The sequence below is a fragment of the Taeniopygia guttata genome, chromosome 8, assembly GCF_048771995.1.
Source record: "Taeniopygia guttata chromosome 8, bTaeGut7.mat, whole genome shotgun sequence".
Lineage (NCBI taxonomy): Eukaryota > Metazoa > Chordata > Aves > Passeriformes > Estrildidae > Taeniopygia > Taeniopygia guttata.
This window is the reverse complement of record NC_133033.1, coordinates 16571564-16593752: the sequence shown is the minus strand read 5'-3', so window position 1 is coordinate 16593752 and position 22189 is coordinate 16571564. Positions and strand designations below refer to the sequence as shown.

At 35.7% G+C, this 22189-nt stretch overlaps 1 protein-coding gene across 14 annotated transcripts in view; it reads left to right on the top strand.

Annotated features, from left to right (window-relative positions):
• EVI5 (ecotropic viral integration site 5) overlaps positions 1-22189 on the top strand; it is a 75997-nt gene that overhangs the window by 41989 nt on the left and 11819 nt on the right. For all 14 annotated transcript variants that reach the window (XM_072932501.1, XM_072932499.1, XM_032749765.3 and 11 more), the window contains 5 exons: positions 289-429; positions 954-1112; positions 2701-2847; positions 5536-5631; positions 15162-15257. In XM_072932501.1, coding sequence (XP_072788602.1) covers positions 289-429; positions 954-1112; positions 2701-2847; positions 5536-5631; positions 15162-15257 — 639 coding nt within the window. The remainder of the gene's footprint in view (positions 1-288; positions 430-953; positions 1113-2700; positions 2848-5535; positions 5632-15161; positions 15258-22189) is intronic.

The window sequence follows — 22189 nt, the reverse complement described above, 5'->3', positions numbered from 1 at the left end:
AATATTGTAAATGTAATCTTTTGTTAGGGATACCATTCAGGGAAATCTTGAAGTCAGAATACCTAGAGCTACTACCTTATAAATTTTTTTTTGTAGCTGGCAGTTGGAAGTTATTTATACACACTCACGATATGCAGAAGCTTAGATTTTTTGATGATTTTTATTTTGTAAAGGATGTGCACTTTCAAAGTTTTCATAGTTATTGTTACATATCTATGTTCTTAGACTGGATTTCACTAAGCACAATTTTATTCAAATACATATTTAAGAGGATGCTCCTTGTTGCAGAGGAACAGCTCCCTCCCTGATGAGGAAAATGTTGCCAGACTACAAGAAGAACTGATTGCAGTAAAATTAAGAGAAGCAGAATCTTTGATGGGTCTCAAAGAACTAAGGCAGCAAGTCAAAGATTTGGAGGAACACTGGCAGGTATGGGTAGCAATACACTTTTATGAATTTTTGTTTTCAATGATGAAGTGTAAGACTATAAAATTTTGAGATACTGAGATCAAGTAGAAACTAATGGTTACGGATCAAACTGCTGAGGTGAGAAGACCCTTAAATTCAGCTGTTAAAAGACACTTAACTTCAAAAGTATGTTAGAAATTGGTGCCTAGTTGTTATGGATGCCAGAGGGCCTGTGCTACCAGCTAACTGTAACAGTAGGAGGGAAATACCTGGTCAGTACTCCTAATTTGCTGCATTTTTAAAAGGGCTAGAAATAGACAGAAGTCTCAGGATATACTTGCAATTCCCTGACTTAATGTAGTTGGGAATGAATTTGTTCAGTTTTTTAATTCTGTTCTTAAAACCAGTAAATTTCCATGGGTTTCTAGCTTTTAGGCTCAACAGGGGAACTCTAGCTATTTGTCCTCATATAACTGAGACCTTAGATGAAGTAGGGAAACACCAGGAATGATCAGGCATTACCAGCAAACCATGTGTTTTTCTAGCGTCATCTAGCTCGTACCACTGGCCGATGGAAAGATCCTCCCAGAAAAAACGCAGTGAATGAGCTACAGGATGAGCTGATGACAGTGCGGTTGAGAGAAGCAGAAACTCAGGCTGAGCTGAAAGAGACCAAGCAAAGAATGATGGAGGTGGAGACACAGGTACGTTATTGAACGCTAGGATGTGTGACTTGAGCTGGATGCTGGCAGTTTGGCAAATGGTAGATACCTGATGATGATCTTCACTATCTACAGGCAGGACTTCAGTTCCAAAATGTGGGATGTCTTTGCTTCTGTTAGATGGGGATGGGAGAATCTAGTCCATACAGTTCAATTTTAATGTCTCCTCTTTAATCTTTTCCAGGACTATGCTTCCTGAATTTCTAATTTGGGTTAGTTGATAAGACACTGAATGTGTGTGCATCTTAAGTCAATAAATTTTAACAGGTGTAATAACAAGAAAAGTATGTTTAAGGCGTTTTAAATTTCATAAATCTAATTGGCAATTCTGATAATAGGAATATTTAGATGGGTATGTGCTTTCTTGTGGTGACATTGGTGATTCATTTTCTGCTGAGGTCATCAATCTGGTTACTTAGCTGTGGACTCAGCAAAGCAGCTCTGAATTGGTCAGAGTTTTTTAGCACGAGGTTTGCCTTTAATGGGCCGGAATAGAAAAGCATGGGTTACACCTGCTGAGGTTTGTGCAGAAAATACAATCATACCTTGACTGCCAAGATTCTTTTTGTGTAGCTAGGGAATAAGTTGCTAAGCACCTGAAATGAAAATGCACTAAAGTGGCGAGATCACATTGTATTAGTAAACTTTCACTCAAGCTAATAGACATAATGTGCTGATGATTGAGAGAGATTTGTAAGAGGTTTCTAAGAAATCTTCCCATGAAATACCTGCTAAATGTTACTTTTAGAAAGAGAACTATGCATCCAGAAAACTAAACAAACAACAGCTTTACTTGAAACCGTTCAGCAATTCCAGAAACCAGGAGAGCATGTAAGGATGTGCTATTGAAGACAGATTAACCAACTGCAAGGCATATGAAGGCTTCTTTCTGACAGAGGCACACCACTTCGTCTATACCAACTGAACAAGTTTCCTCTTGCCTTACCTTTTAAAATTTTCACTGATGTGTCAGTATTGTTTTGGTCAGTAGGGGGCGGAGAGATCCTGCTGTTTGGCTCACATGTATTCAGGTATTTCTCACTTCAGTGTTCTACATAGAATCTTTGTATGTGCTTAGGCTGTTCAGCTGTCATCTGAGAAAAATGCCATTCTCCTGGTACGGTGTGCACAGCTTCAGGTACAAATGCTGTGACTTGCACTTGTGCACTGATCTCAACTAAGGTGCCATGTTGCTTTCAGGAATTCAATGGACAGGGAAATGTGCACAGTATTTCTGACATACCTGATCTTTCCTGGATGCATAATGTAGTTGGGATAGAAGTTCACAAAGTCTGCCTTACCTAGGCAAGAAATTGGGAAAACAGATCTACTGAAATGTGGTGGAGCTTTGCAATAATGTTCTTACAATGAGTCATCTGTTTAAGAACCTGGTGATAAACAAAATGTCATGCAGTCTGTTCTGATTACACATGGAAAACTGAATGCTTTTTCATAAAAAGTTTTTTATGGTAAATAATCTCTAAGTCTGTTTTGTCAGACTTCAGGGAGTTAGATTCATATCCTTTCCTTAACATGTATTTTGTTTCCTTTTTTGGGTCATAAATTTCAGAATCAGATCAATAGTAATCACTTACGAAGGGCAGAGCAAGAGATTACCAGCCTACAGGAGAAAGTGCAGTATCTTTCTGCACAGAACAAAGGACTTCTGGCTCAGTTGAATGAAGCAAAACGTAGACAAGCAGAGATTGAATGCAAGGTAAACAACATCCTGAAAAGAATATTTATGTGCTAATATATATACATTTTAGTCTTGTCTGCCATTATTGGATAAAATCGTGTCTTAACTGAGAAGCATAAATCATAAAACCAAATTTCTTTTTACTGATTCTGACAATATCATTTTGAATTTACCATCTCACAAAAACCACTTGAGGTTTTGACACAGCTGCTTCTTTGTGGTCCCATGAAGATAAACATTTACTTTAGAGCATGGGCACTCTTCAACAACAAATTCTTTCAGGTTTTCTTTTTTCTTACTGTTTTGCCAGTTCCATTTGTTTTTAATGGGATTTGAATGTACAGTGCAGCAAAGAAGTAACTTCTGCTGACTCATCAAACTCCATCACAAGCTTTTAGGAAAAAAGACACTGAATCTTAACTAGAAGAAATTGCTTCTACTGACTTTCTTGTTTGCCATAACCTCTGGTTTCCTAAGTACTATTTTTTTAATGCTATGAATAATTTTACTGATTTTTTAAATAATCATAATCTTGGTGATGCCTTTTTCATATAACCCATAACTTTGTTTGATGAATTTTTGATACTGAAGGTGCTCATTAATCCTTAAGAGATTGAGGATTGAGACTGTGTAGTCAATATTCTGGTTTTACATCGACTATGTAAAGAGCAGTATGTCTTTAACCTGATTAATGAGTTAGTACACATAAGTATTCTCACTGGGATAATACATTTGTAGAACAATGTTCTAGCATGGGCTAGAGAAAAGTGTGACAGTAATAGAGCACCAGTCATACTCTTTAGAGATTCTGTGAAATTCTGAAAGCAGCTATGGTGAATAGCCAGTGAAGTATCTTCACTGACATACACTAACATTAGATCCTGAAACTTGTTTTGCAGCTAATAGAAAAAAGATTACAATTTACACTGTAAGATGTTTTACAAGTAATATTTGATTATATATCAAAAACAGCAACAGTTATTCCTGATTTCTGTTAACTGATGTTGGATTATTTTTTTCTTCTGTTTTTTCAAGTTGTTTGAAATCATGCTCTAGTTTTATTTTTGTCTTGGCTAGGTAGCAATATTTCTACTGTCTCAAAAAGTATCTATGTGGATTTTCAACTCCAAATATATGAATAATAAACTGGTATCGTATTTCAGGAGCTTGTATTTTTCTTTTAAAAGATATCTTGAAATGCTTAAGCAGAAATTAAATTTTTTTGTAGCCAGTTGCATCTCATACCACCTGTACAGCAACTGGTATTGCCACAGGTGTGTATTATTATGTTTTTCTCTTTTTATCTGGCTACTGCTTCTACAGCAAGGACTCAATTTCAAATTTTTTCTTGAAACTCACCACTGATCTTTCTAATCAGCTGTGCTTAAGAATTTGCAATTTAAGATTTGTGCCCCCACCCAATCTTGTCTTTCCTACCGTATCACCTTCTGTGGTAATTATTGAGAACATTCTCTGTTTCAGAGATAAAGCATCAGTGCCATCTTGAGTAGCACTATTGACTCATCTCTGATACCAAAGTCAAACCAAGCCAGTCTTTCCTTCAGCTTTCAGTTAAATACATGCAATCCTGTGGACTTGTCGGTTTGGCTTCATTTGAGCAATCATGCAACAGAATTTAGCAAGAATGGCTAAACTTTGTCTAGCACATGATAGATTTCTCTGAAATGGGCTCCACTGATTAGAAATGCAGTTAATTGGGTCCTGTAGATTGTATACCTCCATTAGAGGAATATTTTAAAAAGAACCAAAACCAAACCAACAGCATGTTTAGAAGTAGCTACTATGGATAAGCTTTGACATGTTTGATTTTATCTCAACTATACTGTCTAATGAAGAGTGTTTGAGTACTGTTTGTTTGAAGCACACATTAAAATAACTGAGTACTGGAACTGATTTGCAGTAAATACAGTTTAGTTACACCAGTCTGCTAGAATAGTAGTTGTAATCTGTCTCTGCCCTAGAGATGTTTGCTCTTCAGCTGATAGTATTGCTCACTAATTATCTACCACTGCTTTCTCTCTGCGGTTGTACCAGGCTGCTGACAATATAATGTTGTTTTGTGCTCTGAAGCCTTGAGGACTTGCCTCATGAAACAGGACATTTCTTTCTCTCTTTTTCAGACTCAAATTACCTATAATTTATAGACAGACTTGTAGGTTAAACTTAGAGTGAGAGGCTGATTTTAGGTTATGCGCATTAGTATTTTATTCTGAAATGTCTTTGTTATATACTGTGACTAAGATAGCTGGATTAAATGAGAATAAGAATACATTTGCTTTTGTATTCAATTTTTTTATCTTTTAGGACAAAAGAAATTATGAGATAAGTAACTCTTGTGTAGCTTTGCTGTTTCTCTATATATAAAGTACAAAATTAAAGCATGAGCTGGTTTCTTTTATAATGTAGTTTCAAAACAAGACAGTTGTTTTCTGGAGCTTGTAACTGATAACAGCAAGTTTTCAAATATGCACAGATTTTTTTTTTTTTAGATTACTACAATTTAGAGTTTATATTAGATTTTTACATATTCCTTCTATGGGTTAAAATTAAATTTGAGTTCTTTAGAATAGTGGTAGTTTGCAGAGCAGTGTATTAAGTTTTCTCAGGATTTTGGGTAAAAGCAGTGCATAGTCTTTAATCAGCTAAAACTGGTACTAGTTAGCTCCCATTTCTGCCTTATTCCAGAGTAAAGAAGAGGTGATGGCAGTACGGCTCCGTGAGGCAGACCGCATTGCAGCTGTGGCAGAACTCCAGCAGCATATTGCTGAATTAGAAATCCAGGTAACAAGTGATGGCATTAAATGTGAAACTTGAAACTGATTAGATTTTGTACTTTGTGTGTTTTTTGCTTCCTCTACCGTGTTTCTTCATTAGCCTACTGTGAATACAAGACACTGTTTTGCCAAGTAGGATAATGCTGTATTGCTGAATTCCTGTACAAGCAAAACCTTAAATCTAACTTGGGCATATACTTGTGAGCTGTTAATAATTCCTTCTATACAAATACCATTTACTCTTTTTAACCCTGACTTCTGTTTTTTTTTCTTGTAATTGGTACTTCTTGCCAATTAATAGATGAGATTGAAAACATCTTCTATCTAAAAAAAGATGTATACAATTTTGATTCCAGCAACCATTTTTTTTCTGTGCTTACTCTTCTGCTATGATCCGTATTGAAGGATTTATTGTAAAACTCTTACTCCCTTCATGTAAATCTTGAAACCAGAAATATTTACTGCTCCCATGTCACTGTAGGATCTCAAGATGCATCCTTTGGCCTCTCTGTTGTTCCTTACACTTTCAATTGCTTTTGGAGCTTTCACAGTCCTTTTGGAGCTTTCACAGTCCATGAACTTGCTGCTCCCTTGATGAGAAAACCAAAGATTGCTGTGCTTTGTTTTCTTGGCTTTGAGAAATCATGATGTCTCACTGTAGTCTGACCTTTCTATAATCATATTACACTGTTGTCCTATCTGAATTCTGATGTTAAAATTCTCTTGGTTATTTTTACTAAGTTATAATCTAGTTACTCTCTGGTTTACTTCTTTTTAAACCTGGTGTTGCTGTCGTGTTTCTTCCCTCTGAAATCTTTCCTTTGAGGTGATGATTTTATTATATTGTTTCAAAGCCACCTTTTCCCTATGATTTCTCAACTAACTGAATCTTTTTAATCTCTTCATAGATAGAATGTACAAATAAATGCCATTGAGCTTGCAATAAATAATTTTTGCTATATTTCCTCTAGTGCAGCAGGCACTAAACTTACTGAAAGTTAAAGTAATCATTTCTTGAAATCATATAATCCTTAGATAATGCATGATCAGTACATTAGAAATGCCTAGATAAGTATGGTAAGCATTGCATATGAATCATTTATCATCTGGTAAGATAACAAGAAAGTAGCTGAGTTAAGGTCAATCTTCTGCTCAAATTAACATTTTAAAGAAAGAGAGGGGAAGTTTAAAGGTTACTTCAAACAATGTGATTTTGTAGGTGAGAAGTGAGTACTCATTTTGCATTGTTTTTACTTTAGCACAGACTTCAAATGCCATCCTGCTTCCATTATTTGATAGTCACATCTCTCAAAATGTAATCAGTATCTTATGAAACGGTGAATCCCCTAGTGATCAGTTGGAATTTTTTTGATATCTGTCACACAATTCAAATTGTGTGTTCATTTTTCAGTGTAAATACATTTGACTTGGTTTTTTATTGTTTAACTGATCAAACCATCCATTCTCCATAATTTTATTGATTTTATTGCTCTCTCCTATTCCCTTTCCACACTTCTGCTTAATTTAGGGATTCCAGAATTGCATGTGGATTTTTATAATACCTTGTTGTGAGACAGAAAGAACTGCAGGAATGTCATCTATTTTATGACTCTAGCTAATACACCCAAAGATCATACTGTTCCTGTTTTGTCATAATATTGCACTCTCTCAGGTTCAGTTGTTTATCCACATCATCTCTCCTTCCTTTTCACAAGTGCTACTTTGCACAATGCAATTTTTGATGTTTTTATTATTATAGGTTTTTTGTTTCCTTCCAAAAGGCATTTCAAGTCCCAGACTTAAAGGTATTCTCAGATTATCACCTGCTAATGATTTCTTGAGTTTGATCTTAGTAAAATTCTTGATTTTCTTCACAAAAGTGAGCGTGGCTGTGCTTTCTTTGTATACAGTGTGGAGTATGAAGTCACTTTGTGGCTTCATTTGAGTTTGCACTGCTAGGTTTTTGTGAACATCTGATCTCAAACTTAGACTGGGAAAAATAATTTCTTCAATTGTGAAATACAGATTTCAAGTGTGAACTTTATAGTATTTCAAACAAATAATTTAGCAGAATTAAGTTCTGCTAATGCTTTGGGTTTTTTTTTTTTTTTGACACTGTAGACATTACTTGGAACACTTTTATTGAATTGTGATAGATGTTTGGGTTTTTAAAAGAGTCTTAGTGGATATTTTTCACCAGTGTGTTTTGCCAGCAAATATGAAAGTTATGATCAAAACTTCTTTTTTGGGTACTCATGCTCAAAAGCATGAGGCTTTTCAAACACCCGCACCAGAAGAAATGTAATAATGGAGTTGGAAATCCTGAATTCCCAAAGCTTGTCAACTATAAAACATGCAATTGATAATAGGGATTAAACATAAGTGATTTTTAAAGGAGATTGAAAATCTAGGTAACTTCTTCCTCACTGGAGAAAGAGCTGCCTCACACTCTATTCTGTTCAGCTTGTAACCAGGCGACAGATGTAATTGCTGTCCCTTGATGTGGGGATCAGAGGCCCTTTTAATCAGGACTTGCCTTAACGATTTGAAATGCAATATTTAATACCAGAAATACATTTAGCAAGTCTTGGAGCATAGCACCAGGATTAAAATACAGATGCACAGAGCATCACAAATAGGTCTGCTTGTCATGCTGTTTCAAAGTTGATAAAAATGAAGAGAGGAAGTTAACCTACCACATAACCTTCCCTTTTTTTTTGAGGGGGGTGGTGCTTTTCTAAGAAGCTCAAGGGATTCATTGCCAGGTCCACATGGGCCACAGCAATGCTTAACCTAAATTGCAAGGTTTTCTTTTAAAAGTTTATGTAGGTGTAGGTGCAAGACAGTGATGTTAAATTTATACTGCAGAGTATCACTACTCCCACATAAGAACTGATCTGACATCACACACACACATGCTAGATTTAAATCACAGTTTCTGGGTCACTCTTAGTTTTGGTTACTAATAATGACAGGGATGGAGAGTGAACTATCATTCAATAACAGATGTAATTCTGCAACAAGTTGTCAGTTTAGTATGTTGTAAAATTTTTTTTCTTAATATATTCTAAATGTCACCTTGTCTTGTTTGAGCATTTAGTTTACAATGCTGAGCTTTTAAACTTTTGTGTAAGTATATTGAAATGCAATGAGTTATCCAATACATGATGAACATTCTATGTCTTTATTTAGACTTTCGGTGCAAAAATAGCATGGAATTTATGTATAACTGAAATTTAACTTATGTTGCACATACCTAAGCCCCAGAAGTGACAAAGAAAAACCCTGATGTTAAAACCCTGTTTTGTGGAAACTAAGGTTTACCTTGTCAGCATAAGACATCTATCATGTCTTTCGTTTTCTTTCACTTGCCAGTTCAGCTTATGTTTGGGAGATAAACATAGAATCACAGAATGGCTTGGATTGGAAGGAACCTTGAAGGTCTTTTTCCAACCTCCCTGCCATGGGCAGGACAGCTTTCCCTAGACGAGGTTGCTACGCCATCTTCAGAGTAGAGAACTTCTTCCTAATCTCAATCTCCCCACTTTCAGTTTAAAGCATTCCCTGTTGTCCTGTGACTACATGCCCTTGTCAAAACTCCCTCTCCAGCTCTCTTGTAGCTTGCTAGGGTGAAGAGCACCAGACCAGTGGCAGTGTAGGCAGGTTGAGGAAGCAGAGTGGGGCAGCTGTAGCCTCTGCTTGGCAGCTTAATCCCTTTCCCTCCATTTCTGTGCAGGCTGGTGACATGTAGTCTTAAAATTATCAATGGCTGGGTTGAGTTGGGCGGTATAGAGCATATTTGTAATATGAAAAACTAGTTTTACATCTGAGTAATCTTAAAGCAAAATATAGCCATAAGAATTAGTTCTTTTTTTGTTGGGTTGATCTGGACAGACAGTAACATCACCTCTTCCTGCTGTGTTTCCTGGCAGATTCAGAGAATTTTGTCACATTTACCCTATTGCTCTAACCCGGTCAAAGCAGCTTTGAGAACAACTGTAAAGGAAATCCATGATTGTGCTAGTAATCTCCCCACAGCTTAAACTTTTAGCACTATTTCTTTAGAATGAAGCCTTTCTATGACCTCTGTTTAATAATTTTTCCAAGTACTGACTGTTCAGTAAAGAAATTGTTTCCATCTTTTTAAATTACAGGAAACCCTTTTTTTACTCTTATCAATAGTGGAGTGTGATGTTAGTGATGTGTTTTTTGAAAGTCTAGAATGAGTCACTGTAAAGTCACTGAAAGGACACTAGTTACCACATCTACCCTTCTGAATATACTTAATTTACATTTTTAATGCAGTGTCTTTTGCCAAGAGGTAAGAATTTTAAAGCCTCTCCTGAAAAGAGGCTGAGGCATGTTGTTACCAAGTAAATATTTCTAAGTCAGAAAAAATCAAATTAAGGGTGTTAGGGAAACATCCTATCTTCCAGTCACTTTTCGTAAAGACGTTATCTGAGGAACAGACAGCTGTCTAGTGTGCCTGGAGTTTGACTGCCTATGTAAACTTTTTTTTCCTGTGTTTCTAAGTTTGCAGTTATTAAAATGAAAACAACCCTAGATGTTTTCTTATTATTTAAACCAGCTTATTTTCTTATTGATGTGTATTTCCTTTCCTATCTGAAGTGATAATTGAGTGTTTTAGAAAACTTGTACTCCTTTTGGGATGAAACATCTGCAACTGGAATTTGATTACACTGATCTTCTGTATCTTAAACTTTGATCAAGCAGTAAAAGCCAGCCTAAGACCCTTCAGTGTTTTTCAGGTGCTTTCTGGTAATTTATTTATTTGTTGTATAAAACTCTTTTTTTATTATGAGTACTAAACTTGGTTTTGGGATGCCATTATACGGTAATGGTTTCAGGTATTTTAAATCAGCTTTTTTTTAAGCAGGCTGTACCTACACTCTTGTGTTGCCAGCTATACATCCTAGCCTGATACTTAAATGAGTTTAAAAGATCTCCACATGTTCAGGAGCTCTCAGTAGCATCAGGTAGCTTTTTGAGACTAGCTGTTGCTTCTTTGCAAGATGCTTTTTTTCTTAGAAAGCTAGACAAAAGAGGATTTAAATGTGATATGAAAACCATGTTTCTCAGCTGATAGTTTTTGGTGGACAGTTTTTTCTCATTTTAAGGAGCAAATTTTTGGAGTGTAGATTTTTCTTCTCAGGAGCTCTCAGTGTAACTCTTGGTATGCACACAAGTACAGTCACTCTACTATTTCACAGCAGAATGAGAGAGGTGAGAGCTTCCAAAACTGGGAAAGGGCCTAAGTTAGTTCTGTCTTAGCAGGAGGCTTTTTTGATCTATAGAGCTCATTTCCTGCTTCGCTGCCCGTACTACTCCCACTGTATACACAGCCTCTGGGGCAGGGGTTGGACTGTGTATTGGCTGAGTACACTGCTACAAGTACCTGTCCTAGGGTAGAGGTGATGGCTGCCACAAGGGCGTTTGCTGGTGGTGCCGTTGGAGCTGGTCTGTCAGAAGACACTAAAAAGGAGTGGTTAAAAATCTTCAAAGCAGTGAAATCAAAATGACGCATCTTTAATCACACCAATTGGCATTGCTTTTCTAAAAATCCTTCTAGGAAGAGGAGGTAGGCACTGCAGTGGTGCCAATACACAGGTGCAGTACGCCAGGGGTGTGGGTGTAGAGATTCATTCACATGTGATTGCATCATGTTTTAAACAAATTCCTAAATTCCAGTATTGGCTAGCTTTCATTATTTTGCAATTCTGATAATGCCCACACCTTGTTTATTTATATGTTCTTTGATATTTTTCTCTGTATATTCATTTTATATTTAAAATTACTATGATTTTCCTAGCGACCAGCTAGTTTTTGTGTTGTGACTTCTCCAGGTATCACAGATTTGTTATAATAGTCCTCACCCTCACCCCCAACCACCAAAAAACCTAGTCAGCAACCCACATCCTATGTGAATAACTCTAAGTTAAAAAAAATTTAACATGGAGATTGCTAATTACTTATGCTATTCTCTTTTAAAATGTGTGACATTCACACCTTAAAGGCTTCTATATATGAGTAGAGTTTTAGCATTCAGTTTTGAACCCAAACTGTTGATTTGAGTACTTTCTTTAGAAGTACAGAGCTGCTCAAGCACAGTAGTCCAAAACTCTTCAAGCACAGTATACAAGCAATGCTGAGTTAAATGTCCAGTTCCTACTGAAGTAAAATGCCACAATAGGAAGTATTAAAAGAAATTAAACTGCATGAAAGCAATTTAATTTTTCTTATGTCAGTGCAACTGTGTAGTAACTGTTAGTATGGCTTCACCTTGACTACTGTGTGGAGTCCTGGGCTCCACTATTTCAAAAGAATATGGAAGTCCTTGAATGTGTCCAGAAGGTAATAAAGCTGGTGAGGAGTGGCTAAGGATTTTAGGGTTATTTAGTTCGGAGAAAAGGAATCTGAGGGGTGGTGGTGTCAAGCTCCCCCAATGAAAAACTACTGTTAAAGAATAATACTACCAAATTTAAGTTCCTCACATTCAAATTTGCCTTTGATTAATGAATGCTCATCAGAAGGTGGGAATTATTTGCTTTGAGTTCAGATTACATTCTAACTTGAAATGTCACTGGAAGGGGAAACAATTTGGAAGATCATGGTAATACTTTGTACTTGTATAAAAATGTATGTATTGATGTGAAATATCAGTCTCATTTCACAATATTAAAGAATATTAGGTAACTTAAAAATCATAATATAACAGCTAAAACTTTGAAGGTCTTTTTTGTTCATTAGATATAGGTAAACTTTCAGCTATCTACTTATTATTTACTCTCTGAATTAGATTATTTTGATAGAAATTAAAATATATTTTAATGCTGTGGTATCTGACTCCTGCATGTTTTCCAGTGGTTTGCTACCACAGTTGCATAAGAATCTTTAGAATGGCATGATCAACTTAGTAGATTATACTTTTCTGTTGGCCAGGGATGAGCAGCAGCTGTAAAGAAAAATCTGATACCTGGTCCTAATTTTTTTCCTATGTCATCCTTCCAATTTATCTACTGTAGACAGACTTGGTAGCCCACAGAACATGGGATTATTTAATTAGGAAGATTTTTTTTTTCAGCAAGTTAAAAGGATCGGCTTCTGATCCCTTGCATTTTGAATGTTGCAAGAGGAAGTTACAGCATGACCTTTTGAAAGTATGTTTGTAGAAAATGCCATTGCAGGGTTACTTTTTTTTTTTTTTTTTTTTTTTTTTTTTTTTTTGTGAATTGCTAGCTCTACAAAATCTGTAGTTCTGAAAGGAAAACTGAAACTTATTTGCCTTTCAGTAATAATGGGCATCTTGCAGGCCAGGCTTATGCCTTCCATTCAGCTCTAACTGATTGTAGCTACAGTCAGTTCTTGCATGAGCAAATACGCACAATTATTCTGTAATATCTGCATTAACTTGACAGTGTTATTCCTAGAATAAAAAGTAACCATAACACCACTTAAATGTAATGCAAATGTGGGATTCCCATATGATATATGTGGACAGCTTTCATCTGTTTCTGTGCCAAACCCAACTTGCTTATGTGTTACTGCCTCTGCTGTTAGTTTATACGGACTGACCTTGGCAGCGCCTGTTTCACGGCCTCTTGTGCACCCAGTTTCTACATAAGCTCAGCTGTTTATTACACTCCTGTTTTAGAAGGGCTATGGCACCTCCGTTATACTTCTGCTAGAACTTTGCTTTACTGTTGCATTTTGATTGCACGGTGTATAGTGACACAGTAGAGTCCGTAGAGGAAGAGGTTTAAATGGGAAAGTCAAGGTTTCAAACAGAGAGCAAGGACTTAATAATTTCTCCCATATATTCCTACTACCTCAAGAGATCAAGTCATGCTCATTGTGTGGAATCTTAGTGTCTGACAGCAAGGAAGATCTTTTCATATGCTGATGTATTTGTAGTCTGCAGGTTATTTTGCTAATGTTTCATAGGCCAGTAGTCATTCTCGTAGAGAGATTATGGGGTTAGGCTACATTTTGGGTTTTTTTATCTCTTTAAGACAGAACTATTGTTAATATTAATACTACTTTTGTGTATGTGTGTGAATTTGGCCATAGGTTACCTTGGAAACTAGGTTCAGTATGGAAATATGCATTAAAGGATCTTGTTCTTCATGTTACAGATTGTGGGAATTAATAGTGATTATGACAAAATTATTTTTTGAGTAATTTTGTAATGCATACCTCACTGCAAGAAAAACAAAGCCTGAAAAAAGAGATACTGCTTTGATATTGCCGATACTGACAGTGTTCTAGATTGTTCTCTTCACCCAGCAAAAGAGTTTGGAAGATAGTGTGTTATCTCTCCTGGGGTTTATACTTCAGAGGGATGTTTTAAAGAAACCTCTCCATTAAAGCTTTGTGTCTTATACTTTGATGGACAGTTAACACTTTTCATTCTAAAAGGTATTTAACCTCTCTTTGTTAATGACTGTCAATTTGGCTGTTGAAGTAAACTCTTTGCTTTCTTCCGGTGTAATTAAAAATTCAGCAAAATGAGCTATAGGTGGAAAAACAAGATATTCCCATTGTATATTTGTATTTCTGTAATATATTGCTCGTATGTGATTTACAGTCAAGATAAAGAATTTTATAAAACCAAGATGCTTGCATTCTCTAGAGCTGGTGCCTGCTTCTGAAATTACTTAGCTAGAAAAAGGCAAGAGCAGAGTTGTTCTGCATTTTATTAGTAGCAAGTGGAAGACATGGAGTGCATTCCTCATCAGGATGATTATTTATCTCATATCTGCCAATTTTGATTCAGTCATATTAGGATTCCCTTTATGGACAAGATAGAAACCAGTGCTGCAGGCATTCAGTGCAAGTGAAGCCTTTTCAAGCATCCTGAAATGTAGGAGCTGCATTTGATTGACAAATGAGGGAAACATCGTATTGCTATTCATCTAGTTTGTTTGGTTTGTTTTTTACTTGCCAAATTTTTCTGTATACCTCTTGAAGCATTGGTATTAGGGGATTCATTTATATGCTCTGGAACTCCTGCATGACAAATACCACAATATTTTGGATGTTACAATTCTTTTTTACAGGACAAAAGAAGCTTGTCATATGTAGTGTTGCCAGTGCATGTCCCATAATGCAAGGAAAGAACTGTTTTGCTTAGTTGGAGACAAAAGAAAATGTCTTGTTGCTAAATGATGTAAACTTTAGTGAAAATAAAGTATGCTAAGATATGTTCCATGTATTGACAGTGTTCTCTAGGAGTGGTTTACTAAAATGCAATCTCATGTACACAGGATGTGGATTCCACCTGTGAAGTTGTTAATTGTTCATGTTCCTCCATAGAATACTGCCTTGTACTACTGAGAGAGTCAGCTTGGTCTGAGCCACTGCCACCTCTAGATACCTGCTGTAACTTCAGTAAAATGAAAGTGCTGGGCGGTGTCTGGAAATAGCTTCTGTTTGTGACAAAAATACACAGACAGTTAAAATAAGATTTTTAAGATCTTTGAATAATTTGACTATGATTACTTTTTTTAACCAAAACAGAAAGAAGAAGGAAAAATTCAAGGGCAGCTTAATAAATCTGATTCTAACCAGTACATCAGAGAACTGAAAGATCAGATAGCTGAGCTGCATCATGAGGTGAGTGATATTATACTACAGTCTCTGATCACTTGTACCTTTTGTCCTTTCACCTGTGGCAGGTTTTGCTTATTTAATAGTTATTACATCTCCAGTACCTGTTTTTGCTGAAGTACATTATTTTAAATGAATGCAATAAAACTCTTATACATGAATCTTGCCTTTATCTGGGAGTGTAAGAGAACAAAACAGTGATTAGTTTTGTGATTTGACATTAAATGAGATTGGCATTTATGTTCCATCTTGGCCTTTCCCTTAACCTCACGAGTTGATTGTATTTGTGTTGCATTTACTCCATATATGAAAATAAGCTCCTTGATGTCTTTATTTGCTACAACTGTTAAGGCCACTATAGTTAGAAACTAAACCTCACTTGTGCAAGTAGAAGAATTCATGCATAAATTTCTGGTTCTTGCTGTTGGGAGGATGAATTTTATGTGGTAGTATATTGAGATTGCTTAAAAAATAAAAAAGGATGCTTGCTTAATATCAGTTAACAGATTTTTAACTTTTAAACTGCCAAAACCTTCAATCTATGAAATGTCTGTCTTCAAACTTCCTTGCTCTAATAGTTGTAGTAACTTTCTGTTAGTTCAAAAGATCAGGAGGTCTTGAAACCAAAATGGCTTATGTAATTCCTGTGCTCACTGGCTCATTTCAGTTCATGCTGCCTTGTGAAGAAATGTCTTTACTTAATACTCCATCATGTGCAAAATGCCTGGTCACCTCTGCAGTAGAGTCTCTTTCTAGCCTTTTCATACACAGCTCTGAGAGTGTTGCTTAAAACCACAGGATTGAAAAGCAATTCAACCTAATAGTTTGTTGCCTTTTTGCTTTTATTAAATAAACACATTCTTTCTTTAAGTGTAGATAGTGTTTTCATAACAATCTGAGTAGATCCAAGCTTTTAGGAGCAATCCCTTGAGACTTATAACACAGTTGAGGATCTTGGAATGTTGTCTATGCTATAGATCACTATGCTATAGATGGAGGATAGTGTCTAGGGTCATCAGTTCAGCACCTTTATCAATCATTAAGCTCACTTAAAAACAGATTTAAAAATCAATAACCTGGCTTTCTCCATTAAAGCATTCTAATTAGTTTTCTTTGTTGCTTGCTTGAAGAATTCCCAGAAAGCCAGATATTTAGTGTATTTTTGCATTATGAACAAAATAAGGCACTGTACTGACTTCTTCCTCTGCTCACTGTAGGTTTAAAAGGTAAGAAACACTGCTTTGGGGGAAAAGTAGAATTTCTCTTGGAAAGCTGTTGCATCATTTTCTCTATACAATCATTTGTTATATGCCTGGCTGAGCAACTGAATTGTCATGAAGGCAAGCAATATCGTACATCTTTAAGGTGAATGGATTGGAAAGAAGATGAGGTTCATAAGATCACAGAATAATGATAATTCTAAGTAATACCAATGATTTCCTAAACAGTTCTGTCTAGTCAAATCTTTATCAGCATTTCAATTTGGCAGAAAGGAAATGCTATGAAGAACTTGAATTTCAACAATAGCAGAGTTTGAGTAATTTCATGTAGAAGAGCACTCCTCTTCCAGATATGTGCTTTGTGGTGGCTAAATTTTTAATTTCCAAGCAAGGTAAACACTATAGGAAGGAAATAATTCTAGGATATATAGGAACAGTAAGAAGAAATGGTTTGACTTGATGATTTTACAGATCTTTTCTGACTAGTCATTCTATGATTCTATGACATCATGTATGTAATAGACATGTGCTACTTTGGCAGCATTCATTATGCTTATTTACACAGACTATATTCAGGCCTGGAAGTCTTTGTTTACTAATGACTTATTTTTCCCTTTCCCCCTTACTGTTACCTATTTATTTGTCTATTTTTAAAATAAAATCTTATGAGGGAAAGCAGTATTTCCTGCAGTGTTTCCCCAAAAGGAAACTCTGAAGAAAATGGCAACAGGAAGAGGCAAAAATGTTTGCTCTCAACTGCTAAATGTTAGAAGAATAATTCAGTCGATGCCAGTTAAATAAATAACTTCCTTAAATCTGCACTGAAGTGTCTTCATGCATACAACCATTAATGGTTAAGTTCTTTGTTTTTTGGCTAGCTGCGTTCTGATTCTACTTCTGCAAAAGCTAAAAGAAACGTTACACATTTGCAAATGCATCTTCCTGAAGATAGGGTGATGGTGTATGTGACATGCTGACCACAATCTCCCAACTGGTTAGCATGTAAAAGGCACTGGAAAAGGAAGAGAGTTGGTGACTGTATGGTTACCTTTTAATACATTGTAGTTGTGTAACTTTAAACTGCACATAAATGCAAATGTTAATTAAAGCAAAACTTGTAATTTAAGGTAGAGGTGGGACCGATATGTGTGAAACAAGATGAAATGTCTTGGCATGGCCATTGATGTTGATTATGCTTATTTAACTTTTTTTTCCTCTCTAGCACTACTGGAAAGGAAAAAAATGTTTTACAGATTTTTACACCAGAAAAGTTGCAGGTTCTCCATCTGAAGGATGGAACAAAATAATTATCAAATCCTGTATTGAATATAAGTAACTTCTGACTAAGTCCATATTCTGGCCTTTGGATAAACACTATTTTGTGCCTTTGCCAGGAGTATGAATGTAAATGTTTCAATGTCAGTGGAGCCTCGAGGAGCTACATACTTTAATTCTATTTTATGATATCATCCATCAGATGGCGATGATACCAAATTGTGGCAACAGCATGATCCATCCTAATTGCGGAGTTCTTGTGAAAGGTCTACTGTCCCATCAGTGTTTGCAAGCCAGGCTAGTAGCCAGGCACAGGGCAAATCTAGAATATCAGTGAGGAACACCAATAAGGACAGCAGAGAGTTGCTATTATGAGCAGTATCTAAAGGTGACTTCTTCACTAAAATATGGGTTCAGGGTGGGAGTTTGTTATGGTACAGGTGCAACAAGTTGCTGCTGTACTATCTCTTGAATTTCAGGGTGAGAAAAGCTTGGCAATTAGTATTCAGGTATTTCTCTCACTTATTCCAATGTGGTAACCTAAATCAGCTATGTGTTGGAACTCTGCATGCTGTATCAAATGATTAATCAATGGATTTAGATTACAAAGTACAGTTGGTTGAAAGTGTTTGTAAGTATAAAAAAAAAATTGAAAAATCAAATTAATTTTGGTCATATTTTTCTGAGCTCAAAATTTTGCATGCTTCTTAAGAATAATGCAGCTTTCAGCCAAAAGGATACATTTCAGCTGCTTTTATTAGTCACCTAGGAATAGTAATGCTACAGTCTTCAAATAATATTATAAGAAGACTTACTTGTAGTAAATTCAAGTTGTGTTCCTGTTATTGAATAAAACTGCACATACTGGAAAAGGTAGTATGGCACCCAAAACTGATTTGATGAGCCACATTGGTATTAAATGTACAAGATAATTAAATAGAAATAGATGCCTTTTTTTTTATTACCATTTAAATACTGTAAAATAACAATAAATTGCATTACTGGATTTTTGGCTTGTTCCATCAAGCTGCCTGCCTGATTCCTTTTATACCTAAGGAAAGGATTTCTGTAGCATGATAAACTGAGTTGAATATTAACTACTTCAGAGTAAGTCTTAAACATGTAATTGATGAACACTTCAGGAGAACAAACAGACAAAATTTGGAGCTTTGAGAACATTATAACCAGTTGTCAACTTCTGTTCTACTAGGCTCTAGATTTCTGTAAACTTCTGCTTTACTGCTGAACACTGCAGTGTTAGGTTAATGGCTGGACTCCGTAGAGGCCTTTTCCAACCTTTACAATTCTGTGATTCTATGCACATTAAATCTATTTACATGCACCGATTTCTTTGCACTGATTTGAATGACCAAATATGGGTTAGAATATAAATATTAAGTATAGATTGTAATGTTATGTAAAATAGTGAATTAATTCTTAAATTCTTCAGTGCAACCATAACTTCACTCAGAAATTAAATACATGTAGATCAATTATTACTTATTTGCATTTTGAACTTTAGTAAACATATCTTGTTTTATACTCATTCCCTAGAAAGTTACTGACAGCTATCCTGTAATCTTTTACACAACCTATCAGTATTCAAAGAACAGCTGATACATAATGAAAGGACACTCAGACTGAAGTATTTCTAGTTAGCCAGTAGCTAATCTTGTGATCAGTCATGTATATTAAGTGCTGTACTTCCTTTCCTCCTTATTGGCTGAGTTTGTGATTTATTGGGCACAAAGTTGTTAGGTGATTGTGACTTATGACTTTATTGTTGAAGGCTGAAACTATTGTGAAAACTTGAAATGTTGAGGATCATCACAAACATGATGTCATGATGTAAACTACTTTGAGAGCTTTTAATATGTATTAGCTTTAGACACTCCGCCTTTTCGGAATCTTGTGTCCAGTTGGCATTTGTTCTTTTCATTAATTGAAATCTTTCCACCTAGCATTTTCTTTCTTCTTTCTTTTCCCTCCCATTCTTAAACCTATCTCTGCAGCATTCTTGACTTCTAGCTTAGTGGGATTTTAACTAAATTGCTTTCTCATCAGGCTGCAGCTTCTGTGAAGCAGCTTTTGTTACTCTTGTCAGTAAGTACAGAAGCCTGGCTGCCCTATGTTTGGCACAGGAGAAATACAAGGTCTAGTGATCAATCTATTCTGTCACTTGACCTTCCAGTTCATGTGCTTTGACTGATGTAACATAAATGGCCTGAGCACGCAGACCCTTTAAGGTTGTCCTGTGCTTAGATACTTTCAGGCTGCACCAGGATTGCTAGTATTTCACAGAAGTTGCCTTTGATTTAGATACAGAACTGTTACGTGCAGGCAATTTCTGTGAAACATTTTTACTGTTCAAAAGAATAGATCACTAAGTAGGTAGTACTGAAGAAAAGCTGTTAAGCTATGTGGAAATGAATACATTGAAGTTTGGCCTGTTAAAAGTTTCCATTAAGTAAATTTGGAGGCTTAAGAAAAACTATGACTATTGAACAAGCTGTTATTCTTTTAAACACAAATCATACTGGAGAAACAAGGAGGTTGTTTGTAGTTTCCCATCTTTTCCTTTTAATTCAAACTCAGTGAAATTAAATTATTTATAAACTGCTGAAGTTCTGCATTTCATGTACTACTTTTCTGTATGTGTAGTCACTTTACATATATTGCCCACCAGCTGCTTCTGCTTCCTGTTGGATGTTGCAAGGCTTGTATGTCTTACCTAGATTACAGGGGTGGTACAAAAGATTAGAATTGATGTGCTTACCCACAAACTACACTGGCAGACCACAAGACACCTTTGGAGACAAAAGCAAGTCCTTTCCAGTCTTTTAGACTTTTCGATTTAGGACCGAAGTGCTTAAGTTTAAGTGGTTTCAGATAAAATGGTACAAAGTTTGCCCTTGTTGCACTGTTAGGTGATTTTTGTCGCTCTTGGAATCCTTTAATGTGTTTGTTTTGCTGTAAAATTTCAGGTTTTTATCTGTATGTACTATAGTATTTCAAATCTAGATTTAGTTTAACCTTACAACAGTTTTCATATTAGAAACTGAGTTCTGCCTAACGTGTTGCTTGTACAAAAGCAAGTAGCCTCTACAGTTTGGGATTGAGGATGTGGATTGTCTGTCTGTGTTAGAGGACAGCTTTATGAAGGCAACAGCAACATACAGAACATAGATTGCTTCCTTTACTAAAGACATTTTTTCCTTAGAAAGCGGGAGTATGGATACTGAATATAGCCCATTCTTCAGTTTTACTGTGACATCTGTGCATCTGCATGGACTTTTCCACCTGCCATGAATTTAGAGAGATGATTGCTGGAGTTTAGGAGGAATATTGTGAAAGTATCACTAAATTTTTTTCCTTTTTTTCTGGTGGATGCATCAGCTATTGACCAATGTCAGAGGGAGAATACAGTTTTCTCCTAGCTGTTACTTTCTAATGAGATATCTTCTTGACAAATAACTAGTTGCAATATTTTAGAGAAGAAGCAAAGATGATGTGCAAATCTTATGTAGGTGTTTGATATTTGAATGAAATCCAAAATTCTGATAGTGTGACACACTGGTCCAACATTTAGAAACTGCAACTTGTCCAGGTAACGATATCTCAGTGTGGCTAATGGCAAATAACTGGAGCATTACTATTCTGCCAAAATAATTTTCAGGCATTTGGAAGACTTTATAATAGCACCTTTAAGTGAAATTCTAGAGATTAAATTCTTGCATATTGAGAGTGCAGTAAATGGGGTGTTTTTAAAGGTATTTCCCATTTCAGTATCTGAAAACTTGATGGCTCTTTGAAGAAGTAGTGAGCATTAGTTTACTACTCTTCCATTTCCACATAGGTATAGTTTATCTAGGAATGGATCTGATATTATGTCTTAAGAACCTAATGCAGTCAGTAAGATTCTGATATAGGTGTTATCTCTTGGTTTGATCGTGTTCCTGGTGAGCTAACATTTTAAAACTGGCTTAATGAAAAGAGATATAAAAGTTGGAGATTAAATACTATGCTTTTAAAAGATTTTGCTTGTGTAAATAAAATTCAAGACACTTTAAGTAATGACTTTGAGGATAAATAATGCATAAGTTGTGACTAAGAGAGTAATTGGTTATATGGCTGAATTAAGGATACATCTTGCAAGTTGCATTAGCTTTCTAGGCTTTCACTGCTGAAACTAAAATGGAGATGGGAAAGTGAACTTGTAGCCCATCAGCATGAAGGATTAAAAAAAAATCACCTATATGTACCACACTATTAATACCTAAATAAAATTTAATGCACTATAGTACACAGAAGGAAATATTAAACCACATCAACAGTTCCTTTAGTCCTAAATACCATAAATTTATATGGTAGGTGAACCGTGTTTTAAAGCTGTCAAATTATTTCCTCCTTGTATTTTTTGTTAGCTAATAATCTTAAATCAGT